Source organism: Nannospalax galili, unplaced genomic scaffold (assembly GCF_000622305.1).
Source record: "Nannospalax galili isolate Female #2095 unplaced genomic scaffold, S.galili_v1.0 scaffold902, whole genome shotgun sequence".
NCBI lineage: Eukaryota > Metazoa > Chordata > Mammalia > Rodentia > Spalacidae > Nannospalax > Nannospalax galili.
The window spans coordinates 1,051,608-1,071,006 of record NW_008347814.1 but is presented as its reverse complement, the minus strand read 5'-3'; the positions used below and the strand labels follow the sequence as shown (position 1 = coordinate 1,071,006).

Below are 19,399 nucleotides of genomic sequence, written 5' to 3'. Positions count from 1 at the left end.
TAGAGGCAGGGAAATCAGAATTTCAATGTTACCCTCAGCTACATACAGTTTTGAAGCCAACCTTGCCTGCATGAAACACTGTTTTAGTAAAATGCATACATGTATAAATAGCATATTTTGACATTTAATTTTTGAGTGTTTCCACCAGAATTCATTTTCAGAGTTGAAATGCAAACTACTAATTCAGTTTTTTGTTTGTTTTAATCTAAAACCCTAAGCATTTTTCCATTTCATTGATATCTTTGAAAAAAAATTTTAGTGATTACCTATAGCTCATTATATAAACATTATTTTTGTTATTCTGAGTGTCTTTTAATTTAATTAATTCAGTTTATTTTATATGTATGAGTGTTTTCCATGCATGTATGTAAGTGCACCCATGTCATGCAAGGTATGCAGAGGCCAGAATATGGAATTGGATCCACTGGAACTGGAGTTATAGACAGTTGTAGCCACCATGTGGATGCTGAGAATTGAACTCTGGTCCTCTGCAAGAGTAGCCAGTATTCTTAGCTACTGAGCCATCTCTCCAGACCCTAAGGACTTTTTCAAAGATAAGTCTTGTTATGTAGACCAGGCTATCCTAGAACTAGTAATCCTCCTGCCTCTGCCTCCTGAGTGCTGGGACTACAGTCCTGCATTACCACATTTGGCTCTTTGAATTATTTTTTAAATTGTTGTAAAATGCACATGACATGGAATTTACCATCTTAGTCATTTTTAAGCAGTATTTGTCAGTTTAAATTTTTTATTTTTTATTTGTGTGTGTGTGTGTGTGTGTGTGTGTGTGTGTGTGTGCGCGTGCTATATGTATGTGTGCCTGTGGAAGCCAGGAGAGGATGTCAGATCCCTTGGAACTGGAGTTACACATGGTTCTGAACTGCCCAATGTGGCACTGGGAACTGAACTCACGTCCTCTGGAAGAGCAGCAAGTGCTTTTAACCACCACTGAGCCATCTCTTCAGCCACTCAGGCAGCATTTGTTAAGACTCTTCATCTCGTCACACAGATATTACTTCTGTGGCTGTATCACCTGAGTTTTCTACTTTTAAAATTTACTTTGAATGGATACAATTTTATGAGTTTTGGCAAACCAATAAGTAGTAGCTGTCATGGTCAACACTAACAACAGTTCCATCACTTCTAAGATGCCCCCTCCTATCCTTTTGTGGTAAAATGCCCACTCTCAGCTCCTGGAAACCACCAATTTGTTTTGTGCCCCCATAATTTTGTCTTTTTCTGAATATTATATAAATGGAATCATACGATGATTTTTGAGACCAGCTCTTTACAGGAGTGTACATCCAAACTTCATCCTTGCATACATCATTTAAGTTTCTGAGTGGTAGTTCATTGTGTGTGTACAACAGTTTGCTTACTTACTCATTAGCTGCATATTTCCATTGTTTCTAATTTGGGGCAATCATGAAAATGAAGCCATGAAATTTGTAGAAAAATGGATGGATCTGGAAAGTGTATTATTAAGCCAGGTGACCCAAACTCAGAAAGACAAAAACCACACGCTCTGCCTCATAGGTGGATCCTACCCTGTGCTGTTTACATGTATACATATAAATAAGTGTGAGCTGGATAGCTTCAGTTAAGTTGACACACTTGTGAAGAAGGAGCCTCAGTTTGGGAATTTCCTCTATTGGACTGGCTTGTGGACATGTCTGTGAGGCACTTTCTTGATTGTTGAGTGATATGGAAGGGCCTAGCCCACTGTGGGTGATGCCAGCCCTGAGCAGGTGGTCCTGAGCTACATAAGAAAGCAAGCTTGGGACTGGAGCAATGGCTCAGTAGTTAAGAGCACCGACTGCTCTACAAAGGACCTGGGTTTGATTCCCAGCACCCACATGATCACTAATAACCATCTATAACTCCAGTTCCAGAAGATCCGACACCTTCTTCTGACCTCCTTGGGCATTGAATGACACAGGTGCACTTACACACATGCAGGTAATACAGTCATACACATAAAATAAAAAATAATAAATGAAATATTAAAAAAGAAAGCAAGGCAGAGAAGTAAGCCAGTGAGCAGCATGTCTCCATGGCCACTGCTTCAGTTCCTGCCTCCAGGTCCTGCTTGAGCTCCTGCACTGGTTTCCCTCAATGAAGAACTGTACCCTTAGCTGAAATAAACCCTTTCCTCCCCAAACTGCTTGTGGTCAGAGTGTTTTATCACAGCAATAGAAAGCTAACTGTAATAAAAGCTGGTACCAGGATCACAGGGTATTGCTGTGATGGATCTGATCATGTTATTTTGGGAGGATTGTTTTTAGAACTTTTGGCTGGAAAAGCCATTGAGTGCTTGGAGCTTAGAGGTTTTTAGGAAGCTTGAAGAAATACAGGTGACGGCGGCCTGGCTTGTGAGGTGTCAGATGGAAGCTTGAGAGTCCCTTAAAGTCTCTATCCAGGTAATTTGTGCGATATTTTGAATTGAGAATCAGTAGATTCTGGTTGATTGGAGCTGTGATTAACAAGAGACCAGGACCACTGAAGTGAAATCTTTGCTTTACTGGGACAATCGATGCTGGTTACCTGAGGCTGAAAGTTGAAAATTTAGCTATGATTAAGAAGAGACCAGCATCACTAAGGTAAAATCTTCTGGAAAGTATTTCCTCAGGGCTAGCACACAGAAGCTATGGTTCAGAGAAGGATAAAGCGGCATCTCAAGCTGTTAGCTGAACTTGGCAATGTGTAAGCATCTCCCATGTGGTTTTGGCAGCACAAAATCTGCAGAATTGAAGGCGTTAGGGAGATAATCTGAGACTTGGCACTGAGTGAGGCCAGGAGAGGCCATTGGTGAAGGTGCAACCTCAGTTGTAGTAGAGACCCCAGAATTGAAGAGGTCATGGAGAGAATCTGAGGCTTAGCACCATGAGTGACCAGGAGAGGCCACTGGTGAAGGTGCAACCTCAGTTGCAGTGGAAACCCAGGATACTGGAGGTGCCAGGACCATGGGACAATTGCCAAGGACAGTGGCAGGTAAAGAGTGGAGCTGGCCTGAGCCTACTGCCCTAGATGCTGTGGATGGCAGAGCTGGAATTGGAGCTGCCCAAGCCTTTTGGTGCCCAGAAGATTATGAGTGAATCCCAGACATTGGACACAGCTATTTTCACTGTTCGAACCACTTAGTTACCCCTTCTTAACGTGGTTTAGAACATTTTCCCAAATCATGGTAAAGAGTTAACTAAATTTTCATATTTGTATTCTCATGTTTTTTTCTTGCTGTGAATATGTCATTGGTTTGCTAAAATCTTCATGAGGGTACAGTAATATTTTTTTGTCTTTTTGAGACAGGGTCTCCCTGTAGCCCCAGCTGTCCTGGAACTCACTATGTAGACCAGGCTGGCCTCAAACTCACAGAGATCCGCCTGCCTCTGCCTCCCAAGTGCTGGGATTAAAGGCCCCACCACGCCCAGCTTGAGGGTACAGAAAAATTTAAAGAATCAAGAAGCACTGAGGTGGGGGGCCAGCAAGAAAACCATACTGGGATGCAGAAGGCTTTTAGTCAGAAGAATGGCTGCATTCTACTGGGGAACAACAGGTGCCTCGTGGACTAGGCAGTTCACTTGTAAGACTTATTTCCTTTTTAACACAGATGAAAGAAGAAAACAAACAACAGGAGAAGTGAAAGGGTGATTTACAGTGTACTGTTAATTTTGGAAGGTGGCTATTGGATTAGGGAGCTGCTAGCCAAAAGCTTTTTGTGCCATGTTGATTTTTACGCCAAGCCTTAATCCAAGTGGAATTCATTCTTTATATGGATTGACGAGCTCTAGTATGTTTCCATTGAGTATTGTCCATTTGGCTTTTAAATTTCTTTGCTACAATTTACTTTGGACTATTTTCCTTTTAATCATTCAGTTTTCCTAATTTCAAAGAGAAAGGAAAATTAAAGATAAATGGTTCGAGAGAACATTTGAGTTGATAGAACTACTGAGACACAAAACTATTCATGTTCACAAAGAATGGCAATAGAAATTCAGAAATATTTTTCATATGCATTTTAATAATTTCTAAATTACTTATTTAAATGTATAAATTATTTTATAAAAGAAATTTAAAGTAAAAGGGAAGGAAAGAGCATCTATCAGAGTTATCTCATGGCTGTGACTCAGGACTGCTGTGTAGATCACATAGCCATGGTCTATGCCCAGCTGTCATCAACTGTGTCCAGGAGGCACTCATTCAAACATGGAGCCCCAAACATCTAAATCTAAAAGTAAGCACAATCCTACTACAAATTCCACTCCAAGTGTCTCAAAGTGACACAGAAAACAAGACATTCCGATCTAAGAATTCTCAAACTATAAATCACTATTTTGAACTTGTTCCTTCTTCAACAAATCCCATGGTGAACCTACTATGTAACAGGATGTGGCTATAAAGATGCAAGAACATTAATGCTCAGTTCCCTTTATAAACCAGTGGTGAAATATTTTGCACAACCATCTGGCTACCATTTTTAGCCTTCTATTTCATGCCGTCCAACCAAATACACACTCAACACACTGACTGGCCTCTATTGATGTGGCCTGCTTTGGTTACAGTTTAGTAGGAAAATGAACGACTACTTTATGAAAAAGGCATAAAATGAAATGCAAGCTATTTTAAAGTTAAGGACATGAGAGTCCTAACTCCCAAGCAGAAACCTGCCAGCTTATTCTGGAAATAATTTTTTTGGCCCAAAGCAATTGAGCTGCAAAATATATTACTTGCATGTTTTTAATATCACTGTAATTAGCATATGAAAGAGCTAATGGTTATCAGGAGTATATGAAAATTCAAGAGCATCATTTCACAATTATGTATTTTCTACCCATTACAACATTCATAGCACCCTGAAACTGAAGATTTTTAAAGTCATAAATTTATGAATATATAAAAAACATATGTTGATTCCACATGAGACTACATTGAAAACATTAATAAAATTTCCCTGGAGTTTATAGCACTATAATTTATTATATTCATTTGGTGATATATTGACTCAAACACCAGTATCATAAAGGCTGAGAAGCACATGTTTTGAAGAATAAAAATATATTAATTTTTAAAATAGTAGTTAAGTTAAACCTGTGTTTCCTGTGGTTGGCTTTTGACCAGAGTATCAAATCACAGATTTCTGTAGAAGAAAGACATTCTGGCTGGTGCACAGTTTGTGGTGTAGAAGAAATGACTGGAGTATTTAAATGTAATCAAAATCTGAAATAACTTCATCCACGAAGGAAGAAATGAGCAAAATAGCTGCACTCATCCCCTTCCTGAATCATACATTTGAAGGAATGCATTGATAAGCCACTGAAATGGTCTCTAAGAGCTGGGGGACGACTTTCTGTTTGGTTTTATATGTAATCGCCTCCATATTCCTCTTCCAAGAAAAACTGACCACAAGTGCTCAATATTTATGAAGATTTAATAAGTCTCTATGACTGATCAAGGATAAAGAGAACTGATAAGCCTTCCAAAGGAAGTAGGCTTCCTTCTTAATCTCAGAACACTTCCAGGGGTGCAATGAAAGCTCTTAATAAGGGACCGAGTCAAGAATGAATAAGGCCTGTGACAGGTCAAAAGATGGGGGCAAGAAGGCTTGAATTATTAAAAACCCGCTACCCTTCTCTCAACTAAATTCAATTTAATTCTTCTACAAGAAAGTAACATTACTGTCCCTTTCTTAGTCATGGAGCAAGTAGATGTGCCACAGGTTTGGTCTCCTGCCAAAAGCCAAGCTGCAGAGAGGAAATTTGTCATGATCTGTTTACCTACCAGAGAGACAAAGAACATGCAGTTCTCTCACTTGATCTTACATACATATTGCACATTCATAAAATACATATACTATACATATATATACTTTTTTTAAGGAAGGAAGGATTTTGGCTCACAGTTCAAAGATACCATCCATGGCATCAGGAAGTCATGGTGACAGGAGCTGAAGCAGCTGGTCACATTGCATCCACCATCAGGATGCAGAGAGACATGAATGCTCTATGTACATATTTTATACACACATATGCACATGGGATGTTTTAGGATGTTTTGTAGCCTCACATACGTGTTCAAATTAGAGGAATTTGGGGAGACAACAAATTTGGAGGTTCACAGGCTCAACAGCACATTTCCAAGTATAAGCTAAGATTTATACATAAATAGACTCAAGGGGCTGGAGAGATGGCTCAGTAAGGTTAAGAGCACTGGTGGTTCTTGCAAAAGACCTGGGTTCGAATCACAGCACCCACATGGCAGCTAACAACTGTTAGTAACTCCAGTTCCAGGGGATCCAATGCCCTCTTCTGTCCTCTGCAGGTACATGCAGGCACAACACTCATACACACAATAAATAAATAAATAAATAAATAAATAAATAAATAAATAAATAATTTGTAAATAGACTCAAGAGCACTAAGTGGTCTTAAAACATTATATGTATTTAAAATACTACAACACAGTTGGGGGGTGGTGATGCACACCTTTAATCCCAACACTTAGGAGAAAAAGGCAATGGATCTCTGTGAGTTCGAGGCCAATCTGATCAAGTCTATATAGCAAGTTCCAGGCCAACCACAGCTACAGGGAGACCCTGTTTCAAAAATAATAATAATAAACTAAAAATACAATAAAATACTATAACAATCTTAAAACACTATGTAAGTCTTAAAAGAAACATTTAAGCAGGTGCAGCTTTGTCAGTGGAAGGGGTAATTGAGTAAATGGTCTTAACGCTATAGAAACTTAACAGCTTGGATTTTTAGTTCGATTTTCTATAGGACTCTGTGGCCCTTATCATCTGTCACTTCATTTTTTCTTATCTGGACATTGTTTTTGAGGTTCTCCATGCCACTGTTACAACTTCAACTCATTCTTACGATGCATAGCAATCCAATTTGCAAGTATTAATGAATGTAAATATTTTTCTTCATTATTTACACTTCGTATATCTTTGCTAAGGAATTTTTTAATACCCAGAGACCATAATGGTATTCATCTCCAAATCTTTTGAACTTTACTCTTCATAGGTAGACTTTAATCAACTTGGAATTCATTCTTTATGTGGACTGATATGCTTTCACGTACTTCCCTGAGGACTAGTCATCATATTGAGTGTCTTTTCTCTACTGGTTTGCAACATCCTGTCCAACAGTTACCAAGCAACATGTCCATATTTCTACTTCTGGGCCCTTAATTTTGGTACCTTGATCTATTTGTTCTCAACCACTGCTTTTAAAATTCAGCATCTGTTCAAGTTTCCTATTTTGATCTTTTTCAAAACTGTTTTCATTATCCTTATATTTCCATATTATTCTTAGAGTTGAAATTAAGGAGAAAATGGCATTTTATGATGTTGAAACTTTCTATTTATGATAATATTATATCTCTATTTAGATGTGCTTTAAAATTTTTATAGAAGTATTACACATCCTTCAATGAGGTCATGGCAAGATACTTTATAGTTTCTTGATAGCTTAAATATTACCTTTTTGAAATTTTGTTTTCTAGCTTTTGCTACAGTGTAACAACACACCTGTCTGCCCATTAATCCTTTCCAGCATTCTCCAGTGAGCTCTTTCATCAGTCCTACTATTTGTGTATAGATGCTCTTGGATTCTTTAACTACACGAGCTATGAATAATCATAGCCACCCACCCCTTGACTTCTAATCCTTATATGGTACATTTTCTTGCCTCACTACAGTGGCTGTGTTGATAGGACCCCAAGTACAATGCTGAACATACACAGGATGGCAAGAGTTCTTAGTTATCACCTAATGTTAAAGGCTATGCAGTCTCGTTTTACTATGAGGGATGGCATCTGTGTCCACGAGTTGGACATCTCTATTCTTTGTTTCCTAGCATTTGTGGTTTTAATTTTCCGTAAGATAGATAACTACATAACCTATATGACTTTTCTCTTATATCTTCACGGCTATGTCTGCTGGAGCTGACTATTGGGTAATATTCCCTCCTGGGTTCTGCAGTTTAGGGTTGTAAACTTGAGATAGGAGCAGTCTACTGATAGGAATTGCTCTATAGATCCTTCACCAATATCAGGCACCTCAGGCCCATGTTCATTTTGAGATGGTATATATTCATGGCACATGGTGCTGAGCTCCGTAAAGACATTTCCATAAAGTATACAATGTACTTTCAGCATGTTTCCACCCATGACTCTGCCTTCGTTTCTCCCCTTCCCTTCCCACTTGTCTCCTTCTTTTCCCTAGACAGTTTTCATTTTTCCTTTCATGTCCTATATGCATACACATGAAAGAAAACACATGATATTTGGCTTTCTGACTTAATTTTCTTAATATGATGAACTCTGGTTGCATCTACATCCCTGCAAATGACCTAATTTTTGTTCTTTATTGCCGATTTAAAATTTTATCATTCATCATATATGTACATACACACATATATGTGTATATAATATATAATACATATATATTATATATCACATTATCCATTCTTCTGTTAACAGAATCAACCGAGGTTGGTTCCATAACTAAGTTATGGTGAATAACAAGGCCACCTTCATGATAGATCTTGCCTCAAAGCTTCCCCAGTTTTGTGGGATATATGCATTCAACTTGTTTGCTATAAACAATTTTAGTGGGTCAATATACTTGCACCTCAAAACTCTTAGGAGAGCCATAGTACCAGTGTTCCACAGCGGAATTTTTTTTCCGCTGGGATTTGAGGATAGCATATTCAAATTCAATAGGTTGGTATATAACATTTTATCTCCCCAGCTTACCTGTTTAGTAAGGAGATGAACCTCAAAGGTCCTTTAAATTAAGTTTAGGGTTACACTCCCTAAGCTATGCTTCACATACTCTTAAGATGTGAGCTCTTGTATTTATGGTGGAATTGAAACCCCCCAGGCTGGGTTCCCACCTCCACCACCAGGACAGAGATTCAGCCATACACTTACTGCTCTGGCCTCCAGCCTCCTCTTTATTTTCTGACTGCGGATTCCCCTTAATTTTTCACAGGTTCCACTTTTATTTTAAAAGACTGCATGTCTTATTTAGCTGGGGAGTAGTTTAAAATAGTTATGAATCACATGCTTTTGGAGGAAATAATTAAAAGAGATCTGTGCTGTTCACTCGGTTTCTCTCAAGGGTAACTTCTGGAGGACTTCTAGTACAACCAAGATGTTGCCATCTGACAGATAAAGTGCAGTACATTCCTGTCATCACAGGAATCCTTCAAGATTCCTTTTATAGCTGTACCCCATCCCTTCCCTCTTATTCTATCTCTTCCTTACCACTTGACAATTACTGATCTGTTCTCCATTTCTAAAATTTTAATTACGTCAAAATATTCTACATAAGTAGAATGACACAGTATGTAATCTTTAGAGACTGGCTTTTTAAAACATCATCCTAATTTTATGCAGATTCACCCTGGTTGTTATGTTTATCAGTAGCATTTCTTTTTTCCACTGTGTAGTATTCCATGGTTTGGATGTACCACAGTCTGCATTCACCCAATGAGGGACATTTAGCTTCATTTTACTTTTTTATTATGAATAAAGCTTCTATAAACATTCATGTGCAGTTAGTATGTTATGTTTTCATTTCTCTGGAATAAATACCCAGGAATGTAAGAACTAAGTTGTCTAGGAGTTGGATATTTATTTTCAATTTTTTAAAAAAGAAACCATCTGTTTTTCAGAGTAGCTAAAGCACATTCTCACCACCAGTGTACAAGCAATCTAGTTTCTCTGCATTCTTAGTAGAATTTCATATGTCAACAGTTTTCTTTTATGAACATTTTAATCATTATATAATGATATCTCATTATGATTTTAATTTACAAGCCCTTGAGCTAAGTAATATTGGTATCTTTCATGTGTTTATTTGCCATTTCTGTGTAAAATACTTGCTCATCTTTTACTCATTTTCTAATTAGACTTTTGATTCTAATTGTTCGTTTTGAAAGCAGATGTGTTGTTTGCAAGTCTTCTCCCCCATTGATCATTTCCTTTATCTGACTGTCAACACTGCTGTTTTGATATTGTTGCTATTTAATAAATCTTAAGTCTGTTTAATAAGTCTAACCTGATTCTTCCCATTCCTTTTTTTTTTCTAAAGTTATTTTCCCTAGCCCAGACCCTGTGCAGTTCCATGTAAATTTTATAGTAATCTTGTTTCCATCTACAAAAATATTGTTGGTATTTTAAGAGAAACTGAGTTAAACATATAAGTCAATTTCAGAAAAACATGTATTTACCAACCTGAGTTTGACAATCCATGAACAAACTATATATCATCATTTATTACATTTTTGTTTTCTGTCATTACTTTGCAGTCCTGCATATGTTTAGATGGGTTTGTGCTTAAGTTTTGGGTGGTTATAAATGATGTCATATTCTTTAATATATTTTTATTTATTATTTTTATGAGTATGAGTTATTGCCTGAATATATAAGTGCACCTGTGTCCTGAAATGCCCATAGAAGTCAGAAGAGAGCGTTGAATTCCCCTAGAACTGGAGTTAGGGATGGTTGTTAGCCACCATGTGGGTGCTGGGAATCGAACCCAGGTCCTCTACAAGAGTAGCCAGTGCTCTTAACCACTGAGTAATCTCTTCAGCCCCCTTTTAAAAAAAATACTTTTATTTATTATAATGATATCATGTCTGTGTACTTATTATTAGTAAGAAAATTACAGTAGTTTTCGTATGCTGCTTCTGTATTGTGGACCTTGCTGGTTACTTTTTAGTTTTATAAGTTATTTTATAAATTCCTTGGAATTTTCTAGGTGACAAAAATATCCTCCACAAGCAAAGGCCATTTTACTTTTCTTTCTTGCCTTATCACAGTGGGTAAAATTTCCAGCACTCTGTTGAATGAGGATGAGGAGAACAGCCACTCTGACTTTATTCCTGATCTCACATGGAAAGTATTTGGTCTTCACTAGTAAGTATAACTATCTTACCTATAAGTATTTGATGTTCTTTATCAAATTGAGAAAGTTCCTTTCTACTCCTATTTTTCTGAAAGTTCTTTATAATTGACTTTATAGTTGACTTTTTTCAAATGTTTTCTCTGCATCAACTGATATAATTGTATGGATATTTGCTTGTGTAGCCTGTTAGGATTACATGTGACTGACTTTTAACTATTGAGCCAGACTTACAGATAGACTAAAGCCTCATGGTCATGATGCACAATTCTTTTTATATATTTCTGAATACTATCTGATTGTATTTCATTTATAACTTTTAAATTTATATTTGTGAAATATACTGGTCTGTAGTTTTCTTTTCATAGTCTTTCTCTGGTTGGGTATTAGGGACTATATTATACTACATTGATAAAATGAATTTTAATGTGTTCCCTTCTCCTTACTTTCTGAAAGAATTTCTACAGAAATGTTCCAAATTCTTCTTTAAATGTTTGGCAAACCTTGCCTGGTAGAAAAAAAATTTCATATTACAAATTCAATAGTTATGGAGCCATTTAAATTATCTACAGAAGTTAAGTCCTGACATAGCAGTGAGGGATTCCTAGAAGCAGCTCAGTTTTCTCTGCAGAACTCACAAAGGTTGTATCTGTGGTCAGAGAAGATGTTTTTTGCAGTAGACAGCACAACTACAAGTATCATAACTGGTCAAAATGATAAGAATAAGTATTGGATGTTTAACAATAAATGGGACACCTATGTCATCCCTTCAAGGTTCAAGGAACAGGGCAGGAGAGAGAGCAGAAAGAATGGAAGAGCCAGAGAAGGGGGTAGGCATGCACAACCATGATACTCTTGAACTCACAACAGCTGTGATTACTTGAACACAATCTGTGCAAGATTGAGTCTATCATCCTACTGTAATGAGGGAGCATCTTACAAGATTCCACACCTCCCTGAGGATTTAAAGTTGGTTTACGCTTGCTGGGAGAGGGAGATATTTTCTTCAGTGGTGCAGCTACTGGTAAGATGCCCATACCTCTGTAAGCTCCTGTAAGTCAAAAGAAAAGCAACATGAATGTAGACAGGGGACAAATTGTGAAGAGGAAGGGGATCAATAGGAGTGAGAGGGTGGTAAGAGAGCGTAATGGTGGTTAATATGATAAAAATACATTATATACATGTATGAAAATATCATAATTAAACCCATCATTATATATAACTAACATATGTGAAAAACATTATTTTAAAATCCATTTTTTTAAAAAAACCCAAAGGTTTTTTGCAGCAGTTAGACTCTAGTTCCCTCCCTTATTGCAGCAAAAGACTGTGTTCTTCATGGAGGGCTAACTAATGCTAAAGACCTTTGAAAAACCCATTTGGAAGCCTGCTACTGTAGGAGCTTCCCAAAACATACGCATATATTAAGGAAGTTTAAATGGAGTTTCTTTATCCAAAGAGATAAAGCCTTTCCCGGATGTGATAGCCTAACACACAAAAAGACAAATGCCAGGTGTCGGTTACTTTCCGTTGTTAGTCAGTGAAGTCACACAGACATCCAAAACAATACAGGATATTTGCCATTGCTCTTGGTTACCCTCCACAACTTGATGGTAAGACCCTATTGTTAAAGATACCACATACCTGAGCATAGAACATGGAAAAAAAATCAAGTTGCTACTGACTGAACTGGAAGTTTCATTCCTACCAGCTAACTTTCATAGCATTAGATGGTGTTGTACTGCTACTGGGGGAGAAAAGCCATCAACAGTCTTCCCTAGATGTGAACTCTGCAAGCTACAATAATGACCAACCAGGCAAAATATGCCCACTGGTCATCTGGGTGTGGTGGCACATACCTTTAATCCCAACACTTAGGAGGCAGAGACAGGGGATCTCTGTGAGATCAAGGCTAGCTTGGTCTATATAGTGAGTTCTAGGCCAGCTGGGGTGACAAGGAGACCTTATCTCAAAAAAAATATGCCCATTGGTACAATAGTGGCACAAACGTTTTAGGAGTAACCAATTGCTTTATGAATTGATTTAAGGTAAGAACTTACTACTATTATTCAGCTAAATGGACAAAATATTAAATTGCCAAATATTTAGTTTTATTTTACCCATAGGTTAGTACAGCTTTCAGTCTTTATTAGACAAGTGTCTTTCTGTAGTAGATGGTAATTAACAGCGAGACTCACATCTGGTCAAAGTTGGAGGTGGATTTGATCAAAGCACATTATACTCATGCATGAAATTCTCAAACAGTAAAAAACAAAAAATAGTGGGGTCTAGAGATATGGCTCAATGGTTAAAGGCACTTGCTGTTCTTTCAGAGGATCAGAGTTTGAATTCAAGCACTCACATCAGGCACCTCACTACCACCTTTAACTCCAGCTCCGGAGGAACTGACATCCTCTTCTGGCTTTTGTGGGCACCTGCACACATACGCATGCATACTCACACAAATAATAAAAATAAATCTTTTTAAAACCCAACAAGATTGTGTTCTTATCTCCAGAGATTAAACAAGTGTCTGGACTGAGAGATAACTGGTACCAAGGCAAGCGTACTCTACTGAAAACAGGGAGTCATGCATGACCCCAGCTTCCTGCCCATGTGCTTCCCATATACTGGAATCAGAAGAGCCCTGCCTGAAAAATCAGAACATTCTAAAATAGAACAGCCAAGATCTCCACAAACCTTAGAAAAGTCTCTGCTATGAAACATGGTAACAAAACAAACATGACAAAACAGCACTTTGGAAGGAACTGAGAACATGCCATGCAAAAAGAGAATGTCCCCACAGGATTCAGAGACTCAGAATCAGGAACAGAATGCTGTTTCTCCCACCCCACCCCCAAGGAACAGAAGTTACCAAGGAGAGAGAGAGAGAGAGAGAGAGAGAGAGAGAGAGAGAGAGAGAGAGAATAAGTAAGTTGGAAAATAAATTTAGGAAAATCTCCCAGGAAGCAGAACAAATAGACAGAGAAAAAATAATTATTTGAATAATAGGATTTCCAGCCATAATAAACAAGTAAATAAATAAATGAAATTAAAGAATTAGTCATAAAAGAAGTAACTCAAAAGAAATGAGTTTACATTGTAAAAGTGTTCACTGACTACAATGGGCAACACAGAGCCCCCTCAAGACATAACAGCTCTTCAATAAGTATCTAAAGGGGAGGAAAGAATGGAATTTAGATGCCTTTAGATTTCTCAATCTGGCCACTTGATATTTGGAGATGGTGTGGCAATATCTTCAAATTTCTCAGGGAAAATTACTTCTACACCATCATATATGTGGGAAAAATATCATTCAAGTTTAAAGAGACAATTAAAACATTTTAGATACCTATGAAGCTCTTGGAGGAGAAAGTACTCTATAAAAAAGAGGGTAAGGATGCCTGCCCTGGTCAGTGAAAAAAGGGGTAGTCAACAGTCATACACAGAGGAGGAGGGGCTGAGGGGACCCTACCCCTCATTGCTCAATTATTTGCTACTGACAGATTCCTGGAGATGGGGAGTCATTGCCTTCAGTTGTGACCTACTGGGATTCTAACAGGCTTTCCAGGGCACAGTTTCAATTTCATGCTTACATAGCTTGGCCTGATGGAACTAAATGGATCAAAGAACAAAACCAAAAGTCATATATTTGGAAAAGAGTCTGGTAGGAAAGAAGGGGGATTGATATAGATGGGAGGGAGATACGGGCCCAGAAGAAGGAATTCCAGGGATATCACTAGAAAAGCTCATTGTATATCCCCTACTATTGGTTGATGGGTAATTCACACCCAAGAAACTGAAAGGCTGAGAGACCAACTGTAGCAACCCATGTAAGCAAAGTGGGTATTGCTGTGTTGAACCCCTGAACTTTGAGTGTTTGTTTGCCTATATACCTATGAGGGTTTCCTGTGGGCCACATGTAAGAAAGAACCAGCATGAGATGTTCTTACGAGCCCACCAGGGCAGCCACTTTGGGTAATACAGGTAAACAAGCTAGGCACATGCCTACTTGCTCATGAGCTGAGGAAAAGCAGTGTTACCAAGACAAAGTATACAGAATAACACACATAAAGGGAACAGGCGGCAAGAGATCCCAGGAGCCTGGGGGCAGAACATGGAAGTGGATCAGAGAAATCCACCAAAGTGCTACTAGTAGCTAGCTTTAAACACCTACAAGCCAGAGAATACCAGCCTCTGCCCACAGAGTAATGTTCCTTTCCTCTTCTGCCCAAACCCTCCTTTCTGAACAGGAGTAGGAAAGAAAGAAGTGAAACAATTGCCTCTCCTTATCCATATCATAGCCTGTTTAGGAAAAAGAAACCATGAGCTCACATGCATCCTGAGCAATGCATCACACGGCAACATTATATTCTAAGCAAGACTGAAAATCTTTTAAATGAATCAATAAGATATAACTATTTACAATAATAAAGGAATGAAAATTATTATTCATGGATCTTTTAGCAAGAAGCCACTGTCCTCTCCTTGTCCATAGGAATGTGGCCTCGACCGGCAGGTCTCAGTAGGATAAATATATCCTGATACTAAAAGGTACCCCCATCATTCTTCCTCATAGCATAGCACACTTAGTAACAGGGCCTTGATGGAAAAAGATGGACATGGGGATGGAGAGATGGCTCAGCTGTTAAGAGCACTAGCTGCCCTTTGTGGGGGACCCTAGTTCTGTTCCCAGCACCCACATAACAGTAACAATGTCCATAATTCTAGTTCCATGGGGTTCTGACCTCCATGGGTATTGCACACAGGTGCAGTTACATACATGCAGGTAAAACACTCATACACATAAAATAAAAATATATAAAAAAGGAAAGAGATGGAGAAACAGGCTTCCCACTTGTCTTCACTAGAATAACCCTGGATTTGGTTCTATATCTGTTTACTTAAGATCCATGTTGTCAGTCTGGATGAAGCTCCTACCATGCTGCCAGCGGCTTTGCCAGGCCTCCTTGGGGTGGTCCAATGAGTCCTCCTCAAAGGCCACTGTGTTCCCTCTCATCGACCCTGCACTATCTCAAGGAAACTGGAAGGCATACTAGTCACTGTTTAGTGTACCATAAAACAGAGATCTTCATGAAATACAAACTAGAGCAGCATAAAGCATGCCCCCTCCTCATTTCTTCTCAGTATCCAGAGGTATTAGTGAGTCATCAGCTTACTCTTTCACTTGACAGTATTCAAAATTTGAAGTTGACTGCCAGGACCTTGGACTCTTTGGTCTAGGACCAGAGATCAGATTCCTCCAAACTTACATTGTGCTTTACCTAAGAACCAGGATTTAAACTGATCCATGAATCACCACCTCAAAAACAGTAAGTACAGACTCATTACAGACTTGTGGGTTTTTGAAAATAAGCTGATATTATATTTTAGGAAATGTTATTTTGTATAAACACACCTAAGAGGTAAAAATAGAACTTCCATTACCTTAATATTTTTAAATATCTGTGTGTGTTATATGTGTATATGGGTGTGCTTGCTTGTGTGTGCATACATGAAGGCTAGAGGTTGATATCCGGTGTTTTCCTTGTAGCTCTCCTATTTATTTATTTATTCACTTATTGATTGATTGATTGATTGATTGATTGATTGATTGATTGATTTTGTCAGGGTCTCTCATTGAACCTAGAGTTTACCATTTAGGTAGGCTAAATGTTGGCCAGCGAGCCCCCATGATCCACATGTTTCTATCCACACTTTGCTGAGGTTACAGATATATACCAACATTCCTAACGTTTATATGGGAGCTAAGGATCTGAACTCAGATCCTTGTGCTTGTGCAGCAAACAATTTACTCACTGAGCCATCTCCCCAGCCCCTGCATTACCTTCTTAATCAATGGGCTGTTTAGAGTAAGTGAATGAAAAGGGGGTTACAATTGCAGAACCCAGATGATATAATCTTTTGCTCCCAGATCCTGACAATGTTGAACCAGCAACTGAACTTAGCAGGCCTTTCCTTCCTCAGAGCCAAAGTATCTGGTGCTCCTGAGCCCTGTGAGTGTCATGTGGACTGGACAGAGTGACACTGGAAATGGAACCATTCATATTTAAATATGGTAACTTGATATTGGCAGACGGTAAGCCACATAATGGAACACTTCAGAGCCAAATCTTCTCCCCTTCTCACTCACCCAGAGGCACTGACACACCCCACACAGGGGCAGCCAAGCCACTACTGACCTTCCAATCAGGCATCTCCTCAGAGAATAGGAGGCCCCTCCCCCACAGGTCCGGGAGCAGTCACTCCAGTCGCCCCAAGCATCCCAGTTGCCATCTTTATCTTCATCTGAACGAGCATTTCTTAAGGTCTAGATGTGAAAAAGAAAAAAAAAAAATGCAGCCAGAGTTATAGAAGGCCAAATATCGCCTGATTTTATTCACATGAGATGTCCATAGTAGTTCAATTCACCAAAAGGGACTGTAGAACATGACTGTCAGGACTCGTGGTACAGGGACCAGAAGTGACTGCTCAGTGGTACAAAGCTTCAGCCATGCCAAATGAGAAGGTTCCTGACATCTGTAGAACGACCCTGGGCTCACAGTTAACAGTGCTGTACCTCATACTTCAGTTTTATAGGAAGTTGGATAGCAGCTTCTGTGTATTTTATAAAAAAAAAATCACAATTAAGGGGCTGGAGAGATGGCTCATCAATTAAGAGCACTGACTGTTCTTACAGAGGACCCGGGTTCAATTCCCAACACCCACATGGTGGCTAACAACCATCTTTAACTCCAGTTCCAGGGAATCCACCACCCTCTTCTGACCTCCATGGGCATTGTACAACACGGGTGCACCTACATTCATGCAGGCAATATACTCACATATAAAAATAAAAATAATAAATAAAATAAAATCATAATTAAAAAAGTAAACAGAATAATGAGGAAAATTGTCTCAATTAAGACTATAGAATTAACATAATAAGCAATCATATGTATTAAGCTTTTCTTTTAATGTTTTATTATTGCTTATTAATTGACAAAGATGTGTTTCATTATGACATTTTCATACATGTATATAAAGCACTTTATCACATCTATTAATGTTTAATTTTTATTTACTTTTAATGTTTTCATACAGTGTCTCACAATGTAGCCCCAGTTGACAATGAACTTAGTATGTAGCCCAGGCTTCTCTCAATTTCATGATTCTCCTGCCTCAGTCTCCTAAGTATTGATATTTAAAGATTTTAAAATGATAGTTTCTTAAAATGGGTCAAAACGAATCTCAGATCCATTAGAAATTTATAGTAAAACACTGATACCATGAAATACTAGAAAAACTATGTCATGTAGACAATGACAGGCATATGGTTAATATCAGAAATCTGTCTTATAGTAATCAACAGGGCTAAAAAGCAGAAAGAAAAAGGCTGATAAGGTTAATTTCTTTAAAATAAAAACACAAAGAAGTTTCCCTCTATCTTCAGATAAAGATAGAGGTTAGTGAACACACATATAGAGGTGAAAGTAGAAGTGTGCAGGCTGAAAATCCACACAGCAAACTACCCCTAAGAACAGAGGAAGTGAGTCCGGTCCTCCCTGTCCCTGGAGAGAGACACAGGAGGAAAAGCAACACTTTATTTTCCTTTAGTGCTGACAAAAAAAAAAAAGTCTGCTGGTACTGTGCTATAACAGTACATTCAGCATTAAACCACGGCTACCATGGATGATGGCTTTATTACTTTCTGAATTTCCATGGTTCTTGAAATTTACTTCAAAAAAGTATTTCAGAGCCAAAGATAATCATTAGATGACAGTGAGTTATCTATGTACAAACCTGTACCATGTTTAACACAGATAAATTTGCACACGAATAAAGGAACAAATAATAAAATGTTATAATGAGAGTATGAGGGGACTTTGATTTTAGAAACTTTTTTATTATTTCCCCACATTTTGTAGCATTCTTAAAGATTTATTTTTATTTGTAAGTATGTGTTTGTGTGTGTGTCTGTGTGGAGGTATGTGCACATGACTGCAGGTGCCTTCAGAAGCCAGAAGAGGGCGTCAGATCTCCTGGAGCTGGAGTTAAAGGCAGTTGTGATCTGCTGAGGTGGATGCTGGAAACCAAACTCAGGTCCTCTGGAACAGCAGTAAGCACTCTTAACCTCTAAGCCATCTCTCCAGCCCCTTGTAACATATATTTAAAGATAAAATATATAATGCCTTACTTAAAATCAAGTAAGCAAGCAAGCAAGCAAAAAAATGATGACTAGCCAGTGGATGGACTAGCACTGAGTAACGGCTGGGGGCACTGATAACACAGTGGACAGTGTTAACAGGGATGACAGAGTATATGGGCTTCAGTGGCCGGGGAAGGGGGTGGCGGAGACAGGGGCGTATGGGAGGGTGCCATTTGGGTTGTGGGTATAAAGATTAATAAGATTGTTTGGGATGTTCTGTATGAAATACACCCAAAAATATCAATAAATTTTTAAATGAGTTATTCCTGAGTAAG

At 38.4% G+C, this 19,399-nt stretch overlaps 1 protein-coding gene across 3 annotated transcripts in view; it reads right to left on the bottom strand.

The window, feature by feature from the left end:
* Nucleotides 1-19,399, bottom strand: part of Adamtsl3 (ADAMTS like 3) — a 376,880-nt gene that overhangs the window by 244,161 nt on the left and 113,320 nt on the right. For all 3 annotated transcript variants that reach the window (XM_029568979.1, XM_008844443.3, XM_029568977.1), the window contains exon 4: nucleotides 17,119-17,246. In XM_029568979.1, the coding sequence (XP_029424839.1) occupies nucleotides 17,119-17,246 (128 nt within the window). The remainder of the gene's footprint in view (nucleotides 1-17,118; nucleotides 17,247-19,399) is intronic.